This window comes from Myotis daubentonii, chromosome 2 (genome assembly GCF_963259705.1).
Source record: "Myotis daubentonii chromosome 2, mMyoDau2.1, whole genome shotgun sequence".
In the NCBI taxonomy this organism is placed as follows: domain Eukaryota; kingdom Metazoa; phylum Chordata; class Mammalia; order Chiroptera; family Vespertilionidae; genus Myotis; species Myotis daubentonii.
Window position 1 is genome coordinate 56,819,830 of NC_081841.1, and position 26,489 is coordinate 56,846,318.

General features: G+C 43.6%; 1 protein-coding gene across 5 annotated transcripts in view; it reads left to right on the forward strand.

The window, feature by feature from the left end:
* Window positions 1-26,489, forward strand: part of RBMS2 (RNA binding motif single stranded interacting protein 2) — a 54,671-nt gene extending 28,182 nt beyond the window's left edge. Inside the window, exons 2-15 of one of the 5 annotated variants that reach the window (XM_059683283.1) lie at window positions 3,300-3,466; window positions 7,725-7,783; window positions 9,284-9,375; window positions 10,749-10,906; window positions 16,921-17,000; window positions 17,134-17,243; window positions 17,765-17,811; window positions 17,976-18,069; window positions 21,540-21,638; window positions 23,883-23,960; window positions 24,256-24,366; window positions 25,194-25,274; window positions 25,702-25,787; window positions 25,894-26,489. In XM_059683283.1, coding sequence (XP_059539266.1) covers window positions 3,300-3,466; window positions 7,725-7,783; window positions 9,284-9,375; window positions 10,749-10,906; window positions 16,921-17,000; window positions 17,134-17,243; window positions 17,765-17,811; window positions 17,976-18,069; window positions 21,540-21,638; window positions 23,883-23,960; window positions 24,256-24,366; window positions 25,194-25,274; window positions 25,702-25,782 — 1,257 coding nt within the window. In that variant the 3' untranslated portion in view covers window positions 25,783-25,787; window positions 25,894-26,489. The remainder of the gene's footprint in view (window positions 1-3,299; window positions 3,467-7,724; window positions 7,784-9,283; window positions 9,376-10,748; window positions 10,907-16,920; window positions 17,001-17,133; window positions 17,244-17,764; window positions 17,812-17,975; window positions 18,070-21,539; window positions 21,639-23,882; window positions 23,961-24,255; window positions 24,367-25,193; window positions 25,275-25,701; window positions 25,788-25,893) is intronic. The other 4 variants (XM_059683285.1, XM_059683284.1, XM_059683286.1 and 1 more) reach the window with 4 other exon arrangements.

Consider the following 26,489-nt stretch of genomic DNA (forward strand, 5'->3'; position numbering starts at 1 on the left):
AAGCATAAAAAATGCGGAGACAAAGAAACAGGTCACAAATGACAGAAATGGAGGAAAGCAAACGACTGGATATAGAGTTCAAAACCACGTTTATAAGGTTTTTCAAGAATTTTATGGAAACCGCCGATAAATTTAGTGAGACCCTCAAGAAATCTAGTGAGACCCTCGAGGATATGAAAAAGGACCAACTAGAAATTAAGCATACACTGACTGAAATAAAGAATGATATACAGAGATACAACAGCAGACAAGAGGATCCCAAGAATCAAGTCAAATATTTGAAATACGAAGAAACAAAAAATACCCAACCAAAAAAGAAAAAAGAATCCAAAAATATGAAGATAGTGTAAGGAGCCTCTGGGACAGCTTCAAGCGTACCAACATCAGAATTATAGGGATACCAGAAGAAGAGAGAGGGCAAGATATTGAAAACCTATTTGAAGAAATAATGACAGAAAACTTCCCCTACCTGGTGAAAGAAATAAACTTACAAGTCCAAGAAGCGCAGAGAACCCCAAACAAAAGGAACCCAAAGAGGACCACACCAAGACACATCATAATTAAAATGCCAAGAGCAAAAGACAAAGAGAGAATCTTAAAAGCAGCAAGAGAAAGACAGTCAGTTACCTACAAGGGAGTACCCATACGACTGTCAGCTGATTTCTCAACAGAAACCATGCAGGCCAGAAGAGAGTGGCAAGAAATATTCAAAGTGACGAACAAGCAAGAACCTACAACCAAGATTACTTTATCCAGCAAAGCTATCATTCAGAATCGAAGGTCAGATAATGAGCTTCACAGATAAGAAAAAGCTAAAGGAGTTCATCACCACCAAACCAGCATTATATGAAATGCTGGAGGTACTCTTTAAGAAGAGGAAGAAGAAAAAGGAACTCTTACCATTTGCCACAGCATGGATGGAACTGGAGAGCGGATAAATACCACATGATCTCACTCATTTGTGGAATATAATGAACAACATAAACTGATGAACAAGGACTGATCCAGAGACGGAGAGGCATTGATTGGACTGTCGGGCCTTGGAGGGAAGGTAGGGGAGGGTGGGGGCAAGGGGGAAAGATCAACCAAAGGACTTATATGCAAGCATATAGGCCTAACCAATGGACATGGACAACGGGGGGGGGGGGGGGTGAGGGCATGAGCGGGGGTGGGGGGGTAGAGGGTAACGTGGGGATAAGGACACATATGTAATATCTTAATCAATAAAAAATATATTTTAAAAAAAGAAAGAAAGAAAGAAATTGGCACAGCCACCCCAGCCTTCAGCAGCCACCACGCTGGTCAGCCAGCAGCCATCACACTGAGGCAAGACCCTCCGCCAGCAAAAAGGTTATGACTCGCTGAGGGCTCAGATGAAGCTTAGCATTTTTTAGCAATAAAGTATTTTCTCATTAAGGTATGTACAGTACATATTTTTTTAGACAATGCTATTGCACACTTAATAAACGAGAGTATAGTGAAAACATTTGTTTATATGCACTGGGAAACCAAAAACTGTGTGCGACTTGCGTTATTGTAATACTCACTTTATTGTGGTGGCCTAGAACCGAACGAACCTGCAGTATCTCCAAGGCATGCCTGTCCTGATAAAGGTGGGCAAATACCTGCTTTAACATATCTTAGCCTGAGTAAAGATTTTTTTTAAATGTTTTTATAGATTTTTAGAGAGAGAGAAAGGGAGAGAGAGATAGAAACATCAATGAGAGAGAAACATCAACATCGATCCACTACCTCCTGCACACACACACACACCCCCCCCCCCCCCCCCCCAAGCTGGAAATAGAACCCGCAACCCACAACCCCAGGCATGCGCCCTGACCAGAAATCAGAGATTTCTTGGTTCATGGGTCGATGCTCAATCACTGATCCACACTGGCGGGCAAGATTTTAATTTTGAAGTTTGCTAAAGGTCAGAGGCATGAAATATAAAAGGCATATTTTACATTAATTAAGATTCTTTGGGGGAAGATTTTCCTCTTTGATATTTATGGTTTTCTTTTCTTCTGTTACTAACCCAATTCCTCACTACCACCATCACCACCAAAACAAGAGAGAAAAAGAGAGGAGAGAGAGAGAGAAGGGATGAAACTAGCATTTTAAAATAATTCCTAATAGATTTATTCTATCAAGTGCTTTAAGCCAGTGGAGAACTGGAATCTTAGTGTGATGTAGTAACATGTACTATATTATAGGTAATTATGCAGATTTAGAGTTTTATTAAACACAGAGCATAAGGATCTAAAATATGCCATGAAGGAATGGACCCATGTTCCAGCCAGCCTGGTATTTCATCTCTAATAGAAGAACCTAAACATGTTCAGCAGAGTCTGGTTCCGTCTTGTATCACTAGTGAAAGGTGAGAGGTGTTTCACCCCCATCCTAGATTGTTTGACCATAATGTATCTATTATTCATTTACTTAAACTTTTAAAACTTGTAGATAACTTAGAATTGACTAAACCCCTAATATCATTATAAAAACTTCATTTTTTACTACCTGATATGGTAATTAGTATTTTATTTGTCCAAATTTACAATAATTTTCAAGCTTTTGCATGTATTTTGCAGTTCTTATTCTACAGTTTTATGAATAGTCTTGTTCATAAAAATATTCAACTTATTTTTACTTCGTGATTTGACAAGTTTTTATTATTTCCTCTTTATCATTTTTTAATGGAACCTCGATTTTATTAGTCTTGTCTAAATGATACGGTTCACTTAAGAGGCATACACTGTGTTCTCTAGCATCTGTGTGCTAAAAACATTTCACTGTAACAAAGTACCTTTTTTCAAACCTTAACAAGCTTATTTTGGCCCCTCATTATTCCTGAAAAATAGGTAAGACAATTATGTACTTATTTCTTCTATGGCAGACAGGAATTCCTTTACTATTTTTTAAACTGTCCTATCAAGTGCATTGCTATTAAAGTTTGAAATCATTCTTTCTTTCTTTTTTGGGGGGGGGGGCTTTAATATATATATATATTTCAGAGAGGAAGGGAAAGGGGGAGAGAGAGAAAGAAACATCAATGATGATAGAGGATCATCGATCGATTGCCCCCTGCATGCCTCCTACTGGGGATCGAGCCCAAAACCCAGGCATGTGCCCTTGACCAGGATTGAAACTCAGGACCCTTCAGTCCACAGGCCGACGCTCTATCCACTGACCCAAACCAGCCAGGGCAAAATCATTCTTTCCAAGGTGCCAGGATCTTCCTCACTCTCCAACATCTACATGTGTAATCCTTTTGACCTTCTGTTCCTTATGTCTCCTTGCAGCCATATGTGTCGTTGTCTCAGCAGATGGCACCACCTAGTCCAAGCAACAGCACACCTAACAGCAGCAGTGGGAGCAGTGGAAATGACCAGCTGAGCAAAACCAACCTCTACATCCGGGGTTTGCAGCCAGGCACTACTGACCAGGACCTTGTCAAGTTGTGTCAGTCGTAAGTTGGGGTATGTGTGGGTAGGCTTCCAGGGACAGTATAGATTGGGTGATACTGGCTTGTTGCCAGATACTCTTATCCTGAAATACAATATTATTTTGCTTCTACTCCATAGTCATAAGGTTTCTCAGCAGCCCCTCTTAAAGAAATTCTACCTGCTACTAATATATAAAACCTTTTGTTTCTCCGAGGAAAGCCAGGATAAGGCTGGCCTTTAAAGCCTAGTGTATGACTTTGTTTCTAACACGTATCTAGAATTAATGGTCTTCGTGGAAAGGTTCCTATCCTTACACCTTGAATAGAAATATTCAGCATCTCCAAAGGCAGTGAGGGAGAGAAGCAAGTGGGACTAGTCCATTGAATTATGTACTTAGAAGAGTCTCTGCTGCTAGAGATATACCCAGTGAACCAGAGAAGCCCTCAGATTAGCGGGTAAAGAAGAAGGTGGAGGAAGAGGCGGTTACGTTGCATCTTCCCTCTAAAGACATTTGGGGTTCTTCGGAGTAGACTCGAGTCAGAAGGTGGAGGTAACTATTATGGAATTAGCCCAGTTAAGAATCCTGGGAAAGCTGCAAGTGTGTCGAAATGCCAGTTCATTTCCTTTAGGCAGAAAAAGTATATGTTTCAAATAATCTAGAGGAAAAGTCGGGGGATGGAATGGGAACATCACTGGGGAGAAGGAAAACTGAATTTTGGTAAGTGGATGGTCGAAGGAGAAAAATTGGAACCGTCAATTATGTAAATTTACCATTTTTAAAAACTTCGTTTTGAAGTATAACAAGTGCACGGAAAAATGCACAAATCGTAAGCGTATTTACAACAGTGAGTTTTTACAAGGTGAACACAGCCTTATTGTTACCAGATCGAGAAACAGAACACCACCACCTCTTCAGAAGCCCGCCTCTCAGTTGCTATCTCTGAGTGTCCACTTCCACATGAGCAGTGCTGCTCGGAGCTTGTGCGTGTCTTTGGTGCACGTGTGCACAGTCATGTTGTGTCTATACCGACGAGTAAAATTGCTGACTCAGAGGATGTGCATTTGTTCAGCTTCTGTTGATATTGCTGGACAATGTTCCGAAGGGGTCACAGTAATTCAGACTCCCACAACGACGCATGTAAGTTCTGCCCCTAGAGAAGCAGAACTCTGCCTGCAAAATACAGTTGTGCGAGGCAGCCTATGCACTCCATAAATCCCTTACTCTTCTGATGTGGTTTGCAAATCATATGGATGTTTTTGTTAGCACCAGGCTACACAAACTCAACTCTAAAGGCTAGATGTATGTGTAACATGGGTTCCTTTAACGCAACTTACCTTGCTAGAAAGGTATTTCCGTGGCACTTAGTCTAGGACTAGTAATGTTTCGGGGGAATAGAAATTGGCAGAAATGTTGGTTCATGAGGGAAAAGAATACTTATCAGTCTAATTCCTTCATTCCGCACCTGTGTTTCTTGTCCTAGATATATTGTGCTACAAAAATCTTCTCATGCCACATGACAGGGAAAAAACTCAGTTTTTTCCAGCAGTTGCCTTGCCGTCTGCTGTGTCTGAAGGGATGAACATAGTCAGGGTCAGCATGTAGGATGGAAGTGAGGAGTCCGAAAGGGGACTATGGAGAGGTGGCAGCGAGGCAGGGAATGTGTGGGGCTAGGTGACTTATGATGAAAGGGAGGCAGTCGACCCCTCAGGGACGCGTTGAGCTGGGAGTTAAACCTTTCTAGGAAGCGTGTTTCCTATGCGTAGAAGGACGTCCTGCCTTTGTCCCAGTTGGTCTCTCTCCGGGTTGCAGGGGAAGTACAAGTGGCTGGATGCTAAGCCCCGGTGGGTGGGGAGGAGAGGCGTGGAGTCTGGGACGGGAGCTCGCAGTTCTCTTGGAGGGGCTCCGTCTGAGGGGGAGGCGGCGGGAGCGGCTCAGCGGCCGCCAGCTGCCTGGAAATTCTGAGCTCAGTCTCAGGCTGCTCAGACCACAGCAAGCTCCACCCTGGGGCCTCCGCAGGGATAGCAGCGTGCGTGTCCTCTGGCCTAGTCTCATGCCGCTCTTCCTTTGCCTAAATTTGGGAAAGAATCCAAGTACGTAGCCCTGGAGAGCCAGGATCACCCCTCCTCCCCCCATTTTAATGTGTCCTTTTCCCGGCCTCCAGGGCATTGCTTAGCTTATTCTTTCTAATCCATTGGTTCGAAGAAGCCCCGCTAAAAAAGTCAGTGAGAGGTCCCCAAGGAGCGAAACACATACATCAACCATCCCACAAGCTTTAGGGATGAGAAGAGCGGTAGGAAAAATGCTTCTTTGGGATATTGGTCTTAAAGTCAGTCCCTGCTAAGTGGTTTCAGTTAAATCTTGTAACTTTGTTAGTGTTATCTGTTCTCTCTCTAATATTTTCACCCTCCTGGAGTGGAGTGGAGAGAATTTTTCTAGTGGAACGCTGCTCATATAATCCCTGACTTGTGACACCCCACTCTGCTGCCAACGTATGCTCTTTCAACATGTTGAAAACATGACTGTCATACAAATATAGGTGAACACATGCCAAAGATTTATTCCACTCATTGGTGAGGGAACCAGCAGGAAGGTAAAATGAGTTCAAAAAGCATTTGTGAGGGACTGAGTATTTATAGGTACGGAAAAGAGAATGTTGAAATAAGATTGCTGGGTTACATACAAAACTGGTTCATATTCCAAAGAACAATAAAACAGTAACCTTTGGGACTTTCTTTTCTACTGGACAGAAATTATTTGCATTTCTACTGGATAAAAATCAGTGGGTTAGTATGTATCTTCACTAAGCCTGGGCCCTAATCAGTAGTAAATAGTAAATGAAACAACTTGCTAGGTAATAAAACATACCTTGAGTGGGCCTTTTATTTTATTTATTTATTTATTTTAAAATATATATTTTTATTGATTTCAGAGAGGAAGGGAGAGGGAGAGAGAGAGATAGACACATCAGTGATGAGAGAGAATCATTGATTGGCTGCTTCCTGCATGACCCTCCACTGGAAAGTGAGCCCACAAAACTGGGCATGTGCCCTGATTGGGAATCAAATCTGTGGTTCCGGTTCATAGGTTGATGCTCAGCCACAGAGCCATGCTGGCTGGGCTGGAGTGGGCCTTTTAGACAATATTCCAGAATGATGTTGAAAGGATATGCAATCATCGTTTTGCCTTGTCATCAAGTTTTGGATAATTTTCCTTCCTTTTTTTTGGTTTTGTTTTGTTAATCCTCACCTGAGGATATTTTTCTATTGATTTTTAGAAAGAGTGGAAGGGAGAGAGAGAGAGAGAAACAACAATGTGAGAGAGACACATCGATTGGTTGCCTTTGCACATACCCCGACCAGGGCTGGGGAACAAGCCTGCAACCAAGGTACATGCCCTTGACCAGAATCAAACCCAGGGACCCTTCAGGCCATCAACCGATGCTCTTTCCACTGAGCCAAACCGGCTAGGGCTGGATAATTTTCTTACCTGGTTGTGTGCCCACTCCCCTCCTAACACACTCAAATCTTGACGATGAGAAATAGAAGTTTTAGAATACAGTAAAGCAGGAGAGCCGTTTGCAGTAGATTAAAGCTGAGGTCACTTGAATATAATAACAGTGATAACAGCTAAGAGTGTTTACATGTTTACCATGTGGTAGACACTCGTGCTTTATATTTATGAACTCATTTCCTGTTCCCAGCAATCCGATTCCTATCTTACAGATGGTGAGACTGAGGCACGGAAAGGTTAAATGACTTGTCCAAGATCACACATAGCTACAAAGAGGCAGAACCAGGATTTGAACACAAGAAATTTGGTTCAGGTTGACCTTCAATCAGTAGAGGGATAGGGAACTGGGTTTTTCATAGGAGGAATGGTGTTTGTCCAAAAGAAGATAAGTAACATCAAGGGTTGCTTTTAGTCCTTCAGGAATTCCTGCCTGAGCGCTGCCTGCACATTCTGCGATGTGCATGCCAAACTTCTCTCCTGAAAAGACACTAATCTCTTTCTAACTAGTGTCTGAATCTTAGTTGGAGAAGAAGAGAGAAGCGTGTTGGACTACAGTTGCCTTACTTCTTGTGGGGAGCTTTGGGAATTAGGTTTACATGATAAGTCTAACATTTTAAATCCATCTTCTCTTTTCCTGTTATTAAGGTTTGGGTAGGGTCAGTGTCGTAGTGGGAGTGGAGAAAGGACTGGGCTCATCCAGATGCCCCATTCTCTGTCCTTTCCTGCACACCTGCCCCCAGATGATCACTTTGTGTTTTCTTCTCCCTTAGATATGGCAAGATTGTCTCCACGAAGGCCATATTGGACAAGACCACAAACAAATGCAAAGGTGAGAAAAGGGCTGTCCTGGTAATGGAGAGCAGCTGTGCGTGAGCCCATCCCTTGTCCCTGCCCGAGTACCCAAGGCCAGAGAGAAATCTCAGTGGTTTTCAGACTTAAAAGACCAGCAGAACCCCGGCCAGGTAGCTCAGCTGGTTAGAGCATCGCCCTGATACGCCCAGGTTGCCAGTTTGATTCCCAGTCAGGGCACATGCAAGGGTTAACCAATGAATGCATAAATAAGTGGAACAACAAACCGATATTCCTTCCTCTCTTCCCACTTTCTCTCTAAAAATCAATCAATAAAAATGTTTTAAGACTAGCAGATATTTAGGTTCTTTGGTGACCAGATAGCTAGAGCTGCAAATGCTATTTTGGGGACCTCAGGCTAGAAATCTGCACGAAAGAGTCTTGGAGTTCCTTGGGCTTCCTTTGAACCTCATGCTCCCCCGGCCTGGATGGTGTATATGGGCAGGTGAGGTTATTTCTCTTTAGCAAATCATTGTAAAGGCTTTTTGGTGGTAGTAGTGGATGACTCGGTAGGTATTATTTTGTGAGGATTAACAGTTGTGTTGGGTTTTGAGCAGTTTTAGGTGGAGATGTAAGAGTTGTAGGAGAGGAAAAGTATGTAGGTTGAAGTGGAGAATGGCTTCTTCCAGCAGGTAGCTGGTTATCTGCCATGAAGAGGCTGTACTCCCAGCTGCCAGTGTGGCTCTGTGGTTGAGCATCGGCCTATGTGGTAACCAGGAGGTCACTGTTCGATTCCCGGTCAGGGCACATGCCTGGGTTGTGGGCTCGATCCCCACTAGGGGTGTGTAGGAAGCAGCCAATCAATGATTGGCTCTCATCATTGATGTTTCTCTCTCTCCCTTTCCCTTTCTCTCTGAAATCAATAAAACTATATATTTTTTAAAAAGAGGCTGTATTCCCATGCCTAGCATTCTGGGGTGTGGCTAGAAAAGAGGAAGGGTTGTTTTTGGAAGAAGTCAGAGTGGGGGTGCTGTAGATTATTAGAAGAGCCTCCTTCCTGAAGCCTCATATCTGTTGAGGGAGGGCGAAAGGCGAGGACACCACAAGGACCTCATTGCCCTGGGCACGCTTAGCTTTAAAGTAACTGAAATTGCCCGGCAATGTGTGGCTCCGTGGTTGAGTGTCAACCCTTGGACCAAGAGGTCATGGATTCCATTCCCGGTCAGGGCACATGCCCGGGTTGGGGGCTCCATCCCCAGTAAGGGGGGTGCAGGAGGCAGCTGATCATGATGACGATTCTCTCTCATCATTGATATCTCTCTCTCCCTTCCTCTCTGAAATCAGTAGACATGTTCTTTAAAAAACAGACCAAACCTCACAGGGTTTGAGAAGCGGGCGGATAATCACCTGAAGCCTCCCTCCCTTGCATTACGTGGGTCACACCCTTCCTCTTCTCCTGAAAAGCCCGGGCCTCCTACCCGTCCCCCCCCCCCCCCCCCCCCCCCCCCCCCGCCGCCCAGTGATGCTGTTTCCATTCCAGGCTATGGCTTTGTGGACTTTGACAGTCCTTCGGCCGCACAGAAGGCCGTGACAGCACTGAAAGCCAGTGGCGTCCAGGCACAGATGGCAAAGGTAAGGGTGCTGCCCAGGTCTCTCCCTCCGAGGGGTTGTGGTGAGCAACGAGGTCCAGCTCCGGGGTCCCAGGGGGCTCCAGAGCCACGATGCTGACTGACGGGCAAAGGCCGCCTGCAGTGGTTTTGTTACTATTACCTGGCCAAAGACAGCCTGGGCCTGGGGCCCGTTTAGCACCGCTTGGCTGCTGGAGGAAGGCGATGTGCGGGCCGCTCTGTCCAGGATGATCAGCAGGCAGGAGGGCGCAGAGGCCTGCTCCCTTCCTCCCGCCGTTTCCCCATCCCCACCGGTTCCGCACTTCCCTACCACACAGCCTGTGGGAGTTGTGCAACATGCTCGGGGAAGCCAGTTGTGCCTCTCAGCAGTTCAGAACAATGCGTTCCACCTCCCAGCACTGTTCCCTGGGGTGGGGAGGTCCTGCGGTGGGGCGTGGGGGGAGGGCCACCCCGGCGGGAAGCAGACGGTCCCTCCTCACGTCTGCCTGGAACCCAGAGCCTTTCCCTCCCCGTTCTCTCCGGTGGCACTGCCCTCTCGCCTGCCTGAAGTCGTCGTGAATTCCGTGGCGCTGATGGGGCAGGGCAGCCAGCCACCTTCTGCGATAATTAAAGAAAACGGAAGCCCTGAAGGGAAGGGCAGGCGAGGGATTAAGGCTGCTTGTGACCCGCAGTCTAGGGCAGAGTGGCTGCTGAAATTCCCAGCAATCCAGCCGCGGGAGGTGGTCGCCACGGTGTGGTTCCGCCCGCGGGGGGCTCCCGCCTCCGCCTCCGCCTCCGCCTCCGCCTCCGGTAGCAGAGCCGGGCAGCCGCGTGGAGGGCTCTGCAGAGCGCCTTGCCCAGAGCTGCCAGGCTCCTGGGGACCAGCGAGCTGTGCCCGTGGCGCTCGGCGCAGCCCCAGCACAGCGCCTTCCGTCCTCCTCCTCCCCTCTCTCCCGCTTCCCGCTTTCCCTCGTCAGGGAGTGAGCAGGCACTCCTCCTCCGGGGAGTCTGCTGTGGCCGGAAGGGGGGGGGGGGGTTACTCAAAACAATCCACCGGCGAACGGGGCGGCCCGAGAGAGTCCTGCTCCGGGACGGCTGCCGGGGGCGGGGAGCGCTGCTCTGCCTGGTTCTTAAAGAGACAGCCAAAACTTCATCAACGACTCGTATTATGGGCCTGTACAGTGCTAATGATATTAAACCTGCTTTCTCTTTTTTTTGGGGGGGGGGGGGGTCTGGGCTCAATATACGATCCACGGTAGTAGGGCTAGATGTTTGTTACAAATAGTTAAGAACCTCTTTGTTTATGTGGGAACCTTCCTGTTATCTTTTTTTCTGAGATATTATGTTGTGGATGAAGGCTGAGAGGTGAGCTTCGTTTTCTCCCTTTTATTTCCATAGCAACAGGAGCAGGACCCTACAAATTTGTACATATCAAACCTCCCGCTGTCAATGGATGAGCAAGAACTGGAGGGAATGCTGAAGCCCTTTGGCCAAGTTATCTCCACTCGAATCCTTCGAGACACCAGTGGGACCAGCAGAGGGGTTGGCTTTGCAAGGTGAGGGACGCCGAGAAGGGGCATGATGCCGTTAATACAGAATGTCACAAAATCTGTGCCCCCTTTCCCACAAGGGACCAGTCAATTGGCCAAAAGTACTTGATAGTGTTACCGGGAAACCCCGGGTTGGGCTCGGCTGCCTGTCACTGTGTCCAATAAGGAAGGCAAGGGTGAATCATCCGGGGCGTTTATTGAAGAGGCGAGCCAACCCAGAAGACTGCACGCTTACAAGCATCAAATCCTGCCTTCCAGCAAGGTGCAGGGGACAGGATTACAGAGGGGAAGGGGCCAGGGTGAGGCCAGGAGTGGACTCAGCTATTACCCTTTAGTCATCAGGCGATGAGATGATGTTGATGAGGTGATGTTTTGACTCCTGGTGAGTTGTCCTGACCATGCTTATCGGCTCTGTTTGCTGGATTCACAGCTGAGTCACCTCCTCAATCGCTTGGCACAGGCCTTGAAAAGGAAACTTAAGAAAAACTTAACCCCCTATTCGCATGTAAGAAATTTAACCCCCTATTCACATAAGTATATGTGTTCTAAGATTTAAAATAATATGATTATTTTTCAGATTAATTCAGGTGCTCTATCAGGTAAGAGGACGTCCCTATCAATAGTAATTCAGGTTTACTTAATTGTAGGTCACAATACTAAAAAGTTCACGTGCCCCAAATCCTTGTCCTTTCCCCACTACCTTCTGCTACTCTAGCCTTTGTTCCTTTGATCCAGACACAACCAGAATAAAATAATTCTGTGCCTTCTTATAGATTTAATGTCACTGGTACCTTACAAGCCCATAAAGCAAGTTTTCTGTATCTTCCTATTGTCTCATTTAATCATTACTACAACCCTGTGAAATATTAACTCTCATGTTATAGATATGGAAACCAAAGTTGCCAATACGAAGTGACTTGTCCCAGGTGTCACAGGAGTGGGCGGTAGAAACAGAGCCCTAATACTTCTGGCTCCCAGGTCAGTTAGGATGGAGTGGAAGATCTGGTCTACCTTTCAGATCTGTTGAGAGACTTAGATTCTGGAACCAACTCTGCCACTAACTGTCCATGTTATAGCAGACCTTTATGAGTCTTGGTCGACTCTGGAGATTGATTTATTATTATTTTTAAAATATATGTTTTTATTGATTTCAGAGAGGAAGGAAGAGGGAGAGAGAGATAGAGCATCAGTGATGAGAGAGAATCATTGATTGGCTGCCTCCTGCATGGCCCCCACTGGCGATGGAGGCCGCAACCTGGGTGTGTGCCCTGACCAGGAATTGAGCCATGATCTCCTGGTTCATAGGTCAACGCTCAACCACTGAGCCTCGCCAGCTGGGCTGTGGAGATTGACTTAGATGAGTGATTTTCTTATGGTGCCCCTCGTGCTGCAGAGCTCTCTAGCGCACCCTCCTCTGTGCTTAGGTGTCATTGTTGTTGCAGGGCGTCAGCTTCCCCTGTCCTACTTAAGAAATGGTTCTGCTCTTCTTCTTCTTCTTTTAATTGATATCAGAGAGGAAGGGAGAGGGAGAGATAGAAACATCAGTGATGAGAGAGACTCGTTGATCAGCTGCCTCCTGCACGCCCCCTACTGGGAATCAAGCCCATAACCAGGGCATGTGCCCTTGACCAGAATCTGAACTCAGGACCCTTCAATCCCTTCAGTCCGCAGGCTGATGCTCTATCCCCTGAGCCAAACCAGCTAGGGCAGTGATGGCGAACCTTTTGAGCTCGGCGTGTCAGCATTTTGAAAAACCCTAACTTAACTCTGGTGCCGTGTCACATATAGAAATTTTTTTATATTTGCAACCATAGTAAAACAAAGACTTATATTTTTGATATTTATTTTATATATTTAAATGCCATTTAACAAAGAAAAATCAACCAAAAAAATGAGTTCGCATGTCACCTCTGACACACGTGTCATAGGTTCGCCATCACTGAGCTAGGTTCTGCTTTTATTTATCTTAAGATTTTGTTTGAAAGGAGATTCTGTCGTGTTTGTTTTTTCTTTAAGTTGGAAAACTGCTGGACTAAGGTCCGTTTCTGTTTTATATCTTGTCTGGTCCAAGAACATTCCCTTACTCTGGAGTGTTTCAAACCGTGGGAACTAGGCATAGGGCTTCTCTAGCCAGCTCACTCTTTTTAAAAAATATTTTATTGATTTTTTACAGAGAGGAAGGGAGAGGGATAGTGAGTTAGAAACATCCATGAGAGAGAAACATCGATCAGCTGCCTCCTGCACACCCCCCACTGGGGATGTGCCCAAAACCAAGGTACATGCCCTTGACCGGAACCTGGGACCCTTCAGTCCCCAGGCCAATGCTCTATCCACTGAGCCAAACCAGTTAGGGCTAGCTAACTCACTCTTGATAGTACCACCTACTGGCAATCCCAAGTATAACTAAAAGAGTTCTGAGGCTTATGGTCATCAAACATTTTTGTTCCCATGCTCTTTGAAAGCGGAGGTTCCCAGCCCATTTCAGATCATGGCACACAGTTGTCTTATTAATTTTTTCCCCAAGACCAACCTCCCCCCCGCCCCGCACTTAACAGTTCAATTTACTAAGAAATTAAATGGTTTAAATAACTCAAAAAGTATTCATAGCTCTCCTGGCTGATGTGGCTCAGTGACTGAGCATCAACCTAAGAGCCAGGAGGTTTGAGTTCGATTCCTGGTCAGGGCACATGCCTGGGTTGTGGGCTCGATCCCTGGTGTGGGGCATGCCTCCCTGGTGTGGGGCATGCCGGAGGCAGCTGGTCGATGATTCTCATCATTGATGATGTTTCTAGCTCTCTCTCTCTCTCTCTTTGAAATCAATAAAAAAATATATTTTTAAGAATTGTTCATATCTTAGCAATTGTATAGCTATTTGAGAAAATACATTGAAAGAGGAAATATATTGCAACGTTAAATAACTATACTTGCTAATGGGATGTGCACCTGTTGGAAGCTGAACAACTTGTCCAACCTTGGAATCAGAGTGGACACTATACTCTCATTTCCTGTTATACATTGATTTTCTTATGGTGCTTGCTTTTGTCATAGCAACCGTTGAAAAACCAGCTTTGCAAAAATACATTATCAAAAGGATTGTAGGGTGATCTGTTGTTGCAATGGTGAACTATTTAGAGTTAGTTGCTCACACAGTATCCAACAGATGTTGCTGTATTTTCTTCAGAAAATTAAAATATTCCTTGCTGTGGATCTGCGAGCACACCACAACGACCCAGCGTGTCCCAGAGCCCAGTTTGGGAACTGTGGCTTTAAAGACTTGAAAAACTATGAAATCTCTTGCATGTTTCTACATTAATAACTACAAATTTTCTTGAAACATTTAGGTTCTTGCTAAGTATGATTTCCAGCAAATTACAAACATTGATATTTTAAATCATACTGTTATATAATTTTTCAGTATATCCAATGAGATCTAAATGTCATAGCAATTTGATACACAAAATCATCCATTTTGAAAACACATAGGGCATTTCTTTTTTATTAGTTATAACTCTTACATCTTTCTTACAACATTCCATTTTTTTCTTCTTGATCTTATATTCTTATTCCATTTGTATTGTATTCTAGTGTAAAACATTTTTTTAATTGAAAGTCTTTTTATGGCCCATTCTGTCACACTTCTCTGCAATAAAAACATGTATATAAATTAAAATTTTTCCCAGTGGCCCTGAGGCTATATATGTATTAACCCATAAGAAAATTCTCTTTTTCAAATATACCATTTATTGATTTCAGAGAGGAAGAGATAGAAACATCAATGATGGGAGAGAATCACTGATTGGCTGCCTCCTACACACTCCCTGCTGGGGATTGAGCCCGTAACCCAGGCATGTGCCCTTGACTGGAATCGAACCCAGGACCCTTCAGTCTGGAGGCCGACGCTCTATTCGCTGAGCCAAACTGACTAGGATGAAAATTCTTCTTATAATGTTTAGTTCATAGTTGCCCCAAACATCATAAGTATATTTAAATGTTGATACAAAATTATTCTATGGAAAGTAAATTTTATTGGAAATGCTTCTCCTATGACATGAATAAGTTTTATTTTGTTTAGATTTTTCTAATTAGTTCAGGCAGCCATCAGTGAATACTGTTTACTGCTGTAACAAGACAAGGTTTAATATCAATTCTGTTCCTGTGTTTTGTTTTCATGGTGAGAAACTTTGTTCATACAAATAAGTAAAAGGGAATGGAAAGAGATTTTTGTGTGTTTTTTAAAGATTTAAAAATTGATTTTTTAGAGAGAGAAGAAGAGAGAGGGAGAGAGAAACATCAATGTGAGATCAAATCATCCACTGACTGCCTCCTGCATGCCCCCATCTGGGGTCGAGCCCATGCCTGGATATATGCCCTGAAAGAGAATCAAACCGGCCGCCTTTGAGTGCATCGGACAACGCCCAAACAGCTGAGCCACACGGCCAGGGCGGGACGGAAGAGTTTTGTTAAAATAGGAATTCTCTGAATTCCTTTTGAATCATTTGCCAAAAACCAGGGTAATCTATCATCAAAATTGATTTTTTTTAAATGTGTCAATTGACAATTTGCAGAGTCCTCCAGCTTATGTTGGAAGGAAGAATTGGGAGCATCTGACTTACAAAAAGATTTGTAACTCAGTTCCCACTGCCTTGTTTTGAGTTTGGGGAGAGTGTGAAGTAAATTGAGAGGCATGACTGTGAGAGGGGACTTGAGCTTTGAAAGAGTTTATGAGAATGTTGAGGTTCTGAAAGTGATTCTCTTGATACTCTCTCTGCCTGCTCACCCTTTTTCTATCACTATGGCCCTAACCCTGCCTATTACTGCTTCCTCCTGCAGACTCATGAAATCTTAAGCCTAAGGAATAGGAGTAACCCAGCTGAAGATTGCTGCTCTAGGATACCTAACGTGGTTTTCTCTAAAACATTCCGTTTGAGGCCTTTTATAGTGACCACCGTCATAGGAATGGCTTATACTTTTAGTGGCTACTGCCATGGAAAATATAGTGAGACTTTAAATACTGAAAGAGGGCAAAATACTGTACCTTGTATTATACGGGCCCTTATGATTTTTAGAATACATTTATATAGATTATCTTTTTTTTTATATTTTTATTGATTTTTTACAGAGAGGAAGGGAGAGGGATAGAGAGTTAGAAACATCGATGAGAGAGAAACATCGATCAGCTGCCTCCTGCACACTCCCTACTGGGGATGTGCCCGCAACCAAGGTACATGCCCTTGACCGGAATCGAACCTGGGACCCTTCAGTCCCCAGGCCAACGCTCTATCCACTGAGCCAAACTGGTCAGGGCTAAATAGATTCTTATTTGATCTGTACAGTCCGGTGTAGTAGGGTAGATGGATCATTTCTCTAAAGCGGAAATGAGGAATGGGTCCAAAGGGCTTTTGCTCATGCCTCACTCATAGCTTTGGGAGATGAACAGGAGCTGGAATCTAGATTTTCTGTCCTCTTTCCCCAACAAGATACTTTCACTCAGTATTCCCACATTGTTTTTTCTATCACTATGGGCCCAAACCCTGTCTTATTACTGTTTCCTCCTACAGACTCATGAAATCTTAATGAATAGCTCATTAGACCTTGATAAGTAACCAGAAGCAAAAATAAATATTGGAAAATTCTTAGCTTGTGTAGGTTTATTAGAGTGAGGGAACAATTTCCATTAGGGATTTTGTAATAAAAAGTAATAGTAACAGCCTCTGTTTGCTGTATTCTTATTTATGAGCCAGACACAATCATAGGCCCATCCGTCAGTATCTTCTTTGGAGCATGTATTCATAGACCTCCATGCCTCCTTTCACGGCTCCTGCGGGAGCCGGCTGAGAGAACCTTCCTTAGGAGCTGGGTTGCCTCTTCTTGATGTCTTGAATTTGTGTGGAGGAAACCTGTGTTTTATAGTCACAACTGTTAGAGCATCTTGGGGCTGGGAACTTGGGGCATTCTTGTTGAATGTAGGGAGCACACAGATCCTGGAGAAGCCAGAGCCTAACCCCTCTTGTGCTCCTCAGGATGGAATCCACTGAGAAGTGTGAAGCCATCATCACCCACTTTAATGGGAAATATATTAAGACACCCCCCGGAGTACCAGGTGAGGCATCTGGGAACCGGCTGAAAGGGCCACAGGCTGTTACTTCCAGGGAAGATCTGAGGGGTTTTGCCTGAGTGTGAGTGAGGCTAAGTGAGGTGGGACTCCGTTACCTGTCTGCTTGCTCTCTTGGTAGCCCCATCAGATCCGTTGCTTTGCAAATTTGCTGACGGTGGTCCAAAGAAACGACAGAACCAAGGAAAATTTGTGCCAAATGGACGGGCCTGGCCAAGGAATGGAGACATGGTAAGAGGATCTCTGAGGCTATTAAAACGGAATGGAAATGACCATGGCCTGATGTCTGTGAGCTTAGGTGGCAAGCTTGAGAGCTACAGTTTGTAACGGAGAGAAGCTGGCTGCTAGCATGCTCTTCAGCGTGGGTCTTGAGTGGGATTTTGCAGCCTGCACAGCCAGGAAAACTCTGGAACAGCTTGTCCAGACTTCACTTAATTTTTTATTTTTATTATTTTTAGAGAGAGAAGAATGGAGAGAGATAGAGAGATAGAAACATCGATGAGAGAGGAACATTATCGATTGGCTGCCTCCTGCATGTCCCCTACTGGGGATCAAGCCTGAAACCTGGGCATGTTCCCTGACTGGGAATCAAACCGGTGACCTCTTGGTTCCTGGGTTGATGCTTAACCGCTGACCCACATGGGCTGGGCTGTCCAGACTTCACTGTACTCATTGCCACCCTTGACATTCTGGCCTTGCTCCTGTTCTCATCCAAGGGCTTACAATATGACTGCTGTGCTCTTTCTTTATAGGGTGGTATGGCCTTGACCTATGACCCCTCCACAGCTCTTCAGAATGGGTAAGGGTGTTTGATATATTCAGGCCAACTCAAAATGACAACAGCCTGAGTCCAAGATGTTTCATCTTGAGTTTTGAACAGCCCTTAGTGGGAAGTGGCCGTGTCTATCGGGGGAGGGCGCCCGTCTTCCGGTGACTCCTGACTGACGAGGTTCCTTCCTGCAGGTTTTACCCGGGTCCTTATAGCCTCACTCCCAACAGGATGCTCACGCAGTCTGCCCTCTCCCCCTATCTCCCGTCTCCCGTGTCTTCGTACCAGGTATGTGCATGCCCAAAGGGTGCAGTGACTTTCCCTATCATTGTGTTTTAGGCGGAGGAATATAATGCTGGAAACTATTTGTTGTTTTGTTTGTTTTTCCTTTGTACGTATTGCCACGAATAACTTTACACAAAAGCATAACATGTGATCACACTACATATATGCAGACTGGTATGAAAGCATCCTCTTCCTCTCTGTCTACTACCCCACAGGTAAATCCATGTTAATTTCCTACTATTTTCTATATTTTTCTTCATGGGCATATATACATATGTATATGGTTTTTGGAAGTCATTGTTTATTTTATTTATAAAGAAGTTGACCATATTACATATATTTTTCATACTTTACTCTTCTCACTTAACAGTATCTTAAACCAGTGATTCTCAAAGTGTAGTCCCTGGGCCAGCAGTGTCAGCACCACCTGGGAATTTTTAGAAACACAAATTCTGGACTCCACCCCAGACCTACTGACTTAGACACTGGTGATGGGTACCAGCAAATGAGTGGTTCTCAGAAGCCGTCTGGGTGATTCTGATGCAGCTAATGATGATGTCTCTGTTCTAGTTTTCTTTTTTAATAGTTGCATTATTTTTCATGCTGGAGATACACCAGAATTCTTCATCTATACCCCAGTGAAGGTCATTCACTTGGATTTCAATATGGTGTTTTTTTGGTACAAATAATGCTTCAGTAAACATCCTTGTGAAAAAACATCCTGTGCTCTATCTTTACCTATGAGTACCTTTATTTCTAGGCGCTGGAGTCTGAGGAGTAAGATTGCTCGTTTGAATTTATGGACTTTCAGTTTCATAAATGTCCCCAGATTGCTTTTCACAACGGCTGTACCAATTCATGTTTCCAGGAGCAATGAATGAGAGCACCTGCTTCCCTCTAGCCATTGCTCTTTTTAAATGTTTCCTATCTTGATGGAAAGTGCATTATGACTTTAATTTGCACTTCCCTGACTGCAGCTTGGTTTAAGCATTTTTAATGTTTGTCATATTTTGATTTGCTGTTCTCTGATATGCTTAGCCCATTTTTCTGTTTGCTTAGTTATTCCTTTCTCATCAACTTATAAAAACTATTTGTATATTATAAGTATTGATCCTCTGAATGTTATCTTTGTTACAAATGTTTCTTTTTCCCCGAATTTAATTTTGTCCATTGACATGTGGTCCTCAAACTTCAGCTGTGCATCAGAATCACTTGAAGAGCTTGTTAAACCCAGGTTACTGGGCGCCAAGCAACACTTTCTGCCTCAGTAAGCCTGGGCGGGAGGTAAGAATGTGTATTCCTAACCAGTTCCCGGACGCTGCTGCTGCTACTGCAGCTGGTCCAAGGGTCATACATTGGGAATCACCAGTTTTTGCCACATAGAAGTTTAAAACGTGTATACAGTTAAATATGCCTTCTTTTTCACTTATAACTTTTTAATTTCTTGCCTTAATTCAAAAGCTCTTCTTAGTCCCGTATTGTGAATATGGTCTCCAAGATTTATTTCATTGTTTTATATGTGAATGTGTAATCATCAGGAATTTATTTTTGTATATGGTAGAAAAGAGGGGTCCTACTATATTTTCTTTCAGATTTTTAACCAGCTGTCCTAACATCAAATTATTAAATAATCCATTTTTTCCCCCCACTGAATCGAAATGTCACCTTTGTCATATAATAAATACTGGAATTTATTCTCCCCCAGCGATCATTGTTTCCATTCCTATTTCAATAATGTATGGATTTGATCGCAGTGGCTTTTATAATATGCTCTAATATTTGATAAGACATCTTCTCCATTCTTTTTCATACTTTGCTATTTTTTTGGCATTTATTCTTCTTTATAAAGTTTATGGTCATTTTATCTAATTTTTAAAATCTGTGAGAATTTTAATTGGAGTTACATTAAATTTCTCTCAAATAGTTGGGTTTTTTGTTTTTTGGTGGTTTTTTTTTTTTTTTTTTTGGTTAATCCTCACTCGAGGATACTTTTCCATTCAGTTTTAGAGAGAGTGGAAGGGAGGGGGAGAGACACATTGATTGGTTGCCTCCCACACACTCCCCAACCAGAGTTCGTGCCCTTGACCGGAATGGAACCCAGGACCCTTCAGTCCTCAGGCCAATGCTCTATCCACTGAACCAAATCTGCTAAGGCAAGAGAATTGACATTTTTAAAAGTACTAACCTTTTCACTCAAGATATGGTGTTTCTTTTCATATTTTTAAATCTTTTTGTGTCCTTAAATAAGATTTTAGTTTTGTTTATGTAGGCCTTATCCTTTTCTTGTTAAATATATTCCTAAGTGTTCTATCATTTTTATAAGCATTTCTAGATACATTTGAAAAAAACCTATTAATTTATGTTCATCTATTTAGTATGCAACTAACTTATCAAATTTTCTTAATACTACTAGCATTTTTTTTACTTGAGTCTCTTAGGTTTTCCAGGTATACAATTATATCATCAGTGCAAAGTAATAGTTTATCTTCCTTTCCAATTTTATGCCAGTTGTGCTCTTATCTAACTGTATTTATTTAACCTTACTATAAGTAGGCTACTATATTTACAGTGGTTTTAATATGACTTTGTTTCGGTTAAGGTTAGCAGCTATTTTTCGGTAATGACATTTAATATATGTAAGTAGTTTCCTTCTAGTCCCTATTTTACTTGTGATTTAAAAAAAAATAGCTGCTGAATTTTATCAAATGTCTTTAATGAGATATAATGTGAATTATATCTCAATTTTAAAATGAAAAAAATTAACAATGAGAAGTTAGAAATGCCTCATAATAATACATACCATAAAAGTCACCCTTAAAGTGTACAAATCAGTAGTGTGTAGTATATTTACAGAGTTATACAACTATCCCCAATATCTAATTCCAGAACATTTGCATCCCCTCAGAAAGAAACTCTGTACCCATTAGCAGTCGTTCCCTCTTCTTCCTTCCCCCCAACCCCTGGAAGCCACTAGTATACTTTCTATGCCTATAGATTTGCCTATTCTAGACGTTTCATAATAAATGAAAGCATACAATATACTTGTGTCTGGCTTCTTCCAGCTGGCATGTTTTTAAGCTTTATCCATGTTGTAGCATGTATCAGGAATTCATTCTTTTTTTATGACTGAATCATATTCCACTATATGGATAATACCTCATTTGTTATTCATTTATCAGTTGATGGCCATTTGAGTTGTTTCTACCTATGGGCTATTATGAATGGTGCTGCCATGAATATTTGTGTACAATTTTTGTGTGGACATATGCTTTCCCTTTTCCTGAGTGTATACCTAAGAGTGGGATTTCTGGGTTATCCAATAACTGTTTAACTTCTTGAGGAACTGCCAGCTGTTTTCCAAAGTTGCAGAACCATTTTACGTTCCCACCTACTGTACATAATACTTGCTATTGTCCTTTTTTTAATTTTTTAATTTAATTAAAAAATTGATTTTAATTTTATTGGTTTTAAAGAGAGAGGAAGGGAGAGGGAGAAACCTCGATGTGAAAGAGAAATATCAATCGACTGCCTCCTGCCAGCACCCCAGACTGGGCATCAAGCCGGCAACCTGGGTATGTGCCCTGACCGGGAATCAGACCAGTAACCTTTCAGTGCATGGGACGATGCTCAGCCAACTGAGCCACACCTGCCAGGGCTTTCATTGATTTTAGAGAGAGTAAGGGAGAGAGGGGAACATTGATATGAGAGAGAAATATTGATTGGCTGCCTTTTGTATGAGCCCCAATCGGCGATTGAACCAGGGTATGTACTCTGACCCAGAATCGAACCCGAGACCCATTATCACCACTCCAACCAACCGAGCCATACTGACCAGCGCTGTTTTGTCCTTTTAATTATAGTCATCCTAGTGGATGTGAAGTGGTATTTCATTGTGTTTTTCATTGGCATTTCCCTAGTGGTTAATTATTTTATGCCTCTTTCATGTGCTTACTGGCCATTTGTATATATTCTTAAAGAAATATTTATTTAAATCCTTTGCCCATTTTTCTTTTACTTTTATTTTTTCAATTTTATATAAAATCAAGAACTATTTTATTTAATTGGTTTTTTAATAAAAAATACAGTAGTATGCCCGGCTGGTGCGGCTCAGTAGTTGAGTGTTGACCTATGAACCGGGAGGTTATGGTTTGATTCCTGGTCAGGATACATGCCTGGGTTGCGGGCTCCATCCCAGTAGGAAGGCGTGCAGGAGGCAGCTGATCAATGATTCCCTCTCATCATTGATATTTCTATCTCTCTCTCCCTCTCCCTTCCTCTTTGAAATCAATAAAAATAGATTTTAAAAAATACAGTACTATTGGTTATGTTCTGATTTCCCTGGTGAAGCATCAGCATCAGTGACAAACTTTCACATACATGAAAGAATCAGGGATGGAAAGTTAAAACGAGGTATACATGGCATTCTGAGCTAAGGATGGGGGAAGGATGGGGGCTTCAGAGGGTCACTGCAGGATGAGAAGAAGAGCAGGTGTTTGCCCTGCCCTATAGGTAGGCAGAAATGGTTATCTCTGATAATTTTTCATTATGAACAAGGCACCTAATTCAAGTTCTCCTTAAGTAGTTAAAAAAGAGAGGGGGGCCGAAACCGGTTTGGCTCAGTGGATAGAGCGTCGGCCTGCGGACTGAAGGGTCCCGGGTTCGATTCCGGTCAGGGGCATGTACCTGGGTTGCGGGCACATCCCCAGTGGGAGATGTGCAGGAGGCGGCTGATCGATGTTTCTAACTCTCTATCTCTCTCCCTTCCTCTCTGTAAAAAATCAATAAAATATATTTTTAAAAAAAGAGGGGGGCAGAAGAAGTTTCTCTTGTAAGTCTCAGTTGCCTTTAGATCAAAATAATCTGCGTAGTACAGAGGGACATCTTGGGGTGACTCATTTTGAACCCCTACAAAGGTTAAGCTGTTAGGGCTTCAGCCTCTGGGATGCCCATTTTTAAATTGGGTTATTTGTTGTGGTGTAAGGGTTGCTAATTTTATAAAAACAAGTTTACTTATAATGTTTCTATTATATTTTTAAATCATATATATATATATATATATATATACACACACACACACACATATTTTTATTTTTATTTTTTGCATTTGTTGGTTGATCTCAAATGTGCTCTGACCAGAAATCAAACCTGCAACCTTGATGTATCAGGACTATGCTCTAACCAACTGAGCTACCTAGCCAGGGCCAAAGCAATATCCTATCTAATAAAGAGGGAAGATGCTAATTGACTCTCACACCATCGCAAAGATGGTAGTGCCCACAGCCAATAAGGAGGGAATATGCTAATTGACTGCTCCACCCTCAAAGATGGCAGTGCCCACAGCCAATAAGGAGGGAATGAGGAACAAGCCCTCCCCCCAGTGCATGAATTTCATGCATCGGGCCTCTAGTGTATATATATTCTTTAATTGAATTTATGGGGGTGACATTGGTTAATAAAAGTATAGGTTTTAAGGGTACAATTCTACAACACATCATCTGTATATTGTATTGTGTGCTTACTATCCCAAGTCAAGTCTCCTTCCATCACCATTTATCCTCCCTTTCCCCTCTCCTACTCCCCCACCCGCCTTTCCCTCTGGTAATCACCATACTGTTGTCTGTGTCTTTACCTTTTTCACCCAACCCCCCTCCCCCTCCCTTCTAACAGCTGTCAGTCTGTTCTCTGTATTAATGTTTCTATTTTCTGATGGGGAACTTCAGCTTTGGGGGGATTGTCTGAACATTGTCAGATCATTGGGCAAAATAATGGCTTCTAGATAATTAACATTTTTGCTTGTTTATTTTTGCTTGCATTAGAGAGTAACTCAGACATCGCCTCTACAAGTACCTAACCCGTCGTGGATGCACCACCAGTCATACCTCATACAGCCTTCAGTGAGTGTTCAGAAGCGGGCAAGATGGGATTTGATGAGAGGGGATGTGGGTTTGAGTTCTGGCTCAAGCCCTCATGCAACCCAAGTATCTGACCGTAAGTTTTGTGAGTTTGTTATTCTTAGGCAGGGATCCATCCAGACAGAAGGGCAGAGCGCCTATTCCTGTTGCATAACGGGGAAGCTGCTCACCTCTCATTTTCCAGGAATTTTAAATGGTCCCAGTAGCCGTGGATCACTGCTGCCGGCAGCCTCACAGAATGCTGCCAACTAACCCTGTCCTTTGTCGCTGCCTCTAGGGTTCAGTTCTGACCCCAGGGATGGATCACCCCCTTTCTCTCCAGCCTGCCTCCGTGATGGGACCTCTTACCCAGCAGCTGGGCCACCTCTCCCTCAGCACCACGGGCGCGGTAAAGCCGGATGTTTCTGATTATAAACTCCTCCTGAGGAAGGAATATTTGTGTAATACTTTTCAGGATAAATACTTATGATGATGAGAATCGCTTCAGTATCACTGAGGGCGCACTCAGAATCGGGGGTAAACTTAAAAGATCCATGAGATAGGAATATAGCCATTCTGCTCCCCAGCCCACTCCTTTTAACTGATTCCTACTCATGAAACTAAACAAATGGTGTTTCTATCTACATACTAGTTTACCTGGGAGTTCATTCACATCTCCTAGAAATCCTTATCAAAATAATCACTAGGTTTCTTGTAGGCCTGCTGCCTTCTGATTTGCCCAGGAGGGCTTCCCGGCAGAGAGGTAACACAGAAAGCAGGAAAGAGGAGAAAAAGCATCATGTGTGTATAAGTCTCTCTAAGCCAGTGTAGCCCTGAAGTGCCTTTAAAAAGCACAATGAAATCTGACCATTAGCCCTCACTGGTGTGGCTCAGTTGGTTGAGTGTCATCCAGTGCACCTAAAGGTGGTCAGTTCGATTCCCGATCAGGGCACATGCCCAGGTTGCGGGCTCAGTCCCAGTCAGGGTGCGTGCCTGAGGCAGACGAAGGATGTTTCTCTCTCTCTCTCTCTCTCTCTCTCTCTCTCTCTCTCTCTCCTCCCTCCCTTTTGCCTTCTTCCCCTCTCTCTCAAATCAATAAAAACATATTTTTAAAAAGCAAATCAGACAAATTAATATCTCTGGGGATGGAACGAAGGCATCTGTAGTTGCTAAAGCTTCCCAGGTGCTTTCAGTGTAGCCAAGAGTCACTCAGCCTACTGGTGTTTTTCATTCTAGTACATGCCAACTGCGGCCGCCATGCAAGGAGCTTACATCTCCCAGTACACCCCAGTGCCTTCTTCCAACGTGTCAGTTGAGGTGAGAACGTTATAATCTCTTGGGACTGAGGATAAGAAAATGAAAGAGGCAGATTTTCCCATTCAAGATCTCCCTCTCACAATGATGCTGATTCTGTGTTCACAAATAGCTGGTAGGTGAAGAACGTAGGAAGGAAAGACTTTGTGTCCTTGAATGAGGCCCTTCCTGACATTCGGCCAGATAGTAAATACCAGGATGCTGGCTTGTATTCACTAGTGTTTCTTGGGAACAGGCTGCTCTAAACGCTGGGGAGGTAACGCTGGGTGTGCGATGCACGTGTGCTGTAGCATGTGCACCTAACACTGGCGTGTGGGAGTGGGTAGGTTGGGGAAGGCACTCGACTCTGGGTGGGTTTTATTTAGGCTGCTTTAGTGGCAGGGAGGTAAGGATGCACAAGGTGACTCTCCTGCATTGGCTGTGGTTACAGGAGAACAGCAGCCAGCAAAATCAGGTGACCGTGGATGCTCCCTCAGACCACGGGGTCTATTCTTTCCAGTTCAACAAGTAACAGTGGTAAGAATCACATGCTGAGGGCTGGGGTGCGCTGAGCAGCTGAGGCCAGACAGGGTCTCATGCTTGTCATTCCCCCTCCCGACCCTCTGGCTTATTCCTCCTTTAGGACTCCCCTCCCCGTCTTTGTTGAATACAAATGAATTCTTGGAGATGCTGATGCTCCCAGACTCCAGAGCGCTAACCAGGAATACAGGTCATCTGTGGGCCCTGCTAAGACCTACCACTTGCCTTCGTTTCTCACAGGCCTGGGCCTGAGAAAGAAATCTCAGCACTCGTGTCCTCTGCTCCTCCTCCATTCCTGCAGGAGCCGGCGGGAGCCAAGGAGCCGGCACTGTGTGTGTGCTACATTCAAAGGAATCAAAACGACCTTTTTTTCTTTCTTTTGCAAATAAAGTTTTATGTGTTGTTTTGTTTTTTAAAAACTGCAATATGCAATTCCCCTATCCCAAAGAAACATGGTGCCTGGAACTTCTTATCTTTATGAAAAACACTTTTTGATGTGTTGAACTTATTTGAGAAGGCTTTTAAACTTTTTTTGGGTTTTTTTTTTCTCTTAAAAAAAAGGAAAAAAGAAAGGAGTGGTGCTAAAACGTTGAAGGTTTCCTACTGTGGACCCTTCTTACTGAGTTTAGTTACGGACTTATTTTGGCCTAAGAAAATATGCAGTTTTAAATTTTTGCTTTATAAAGCTCGTAACTCACA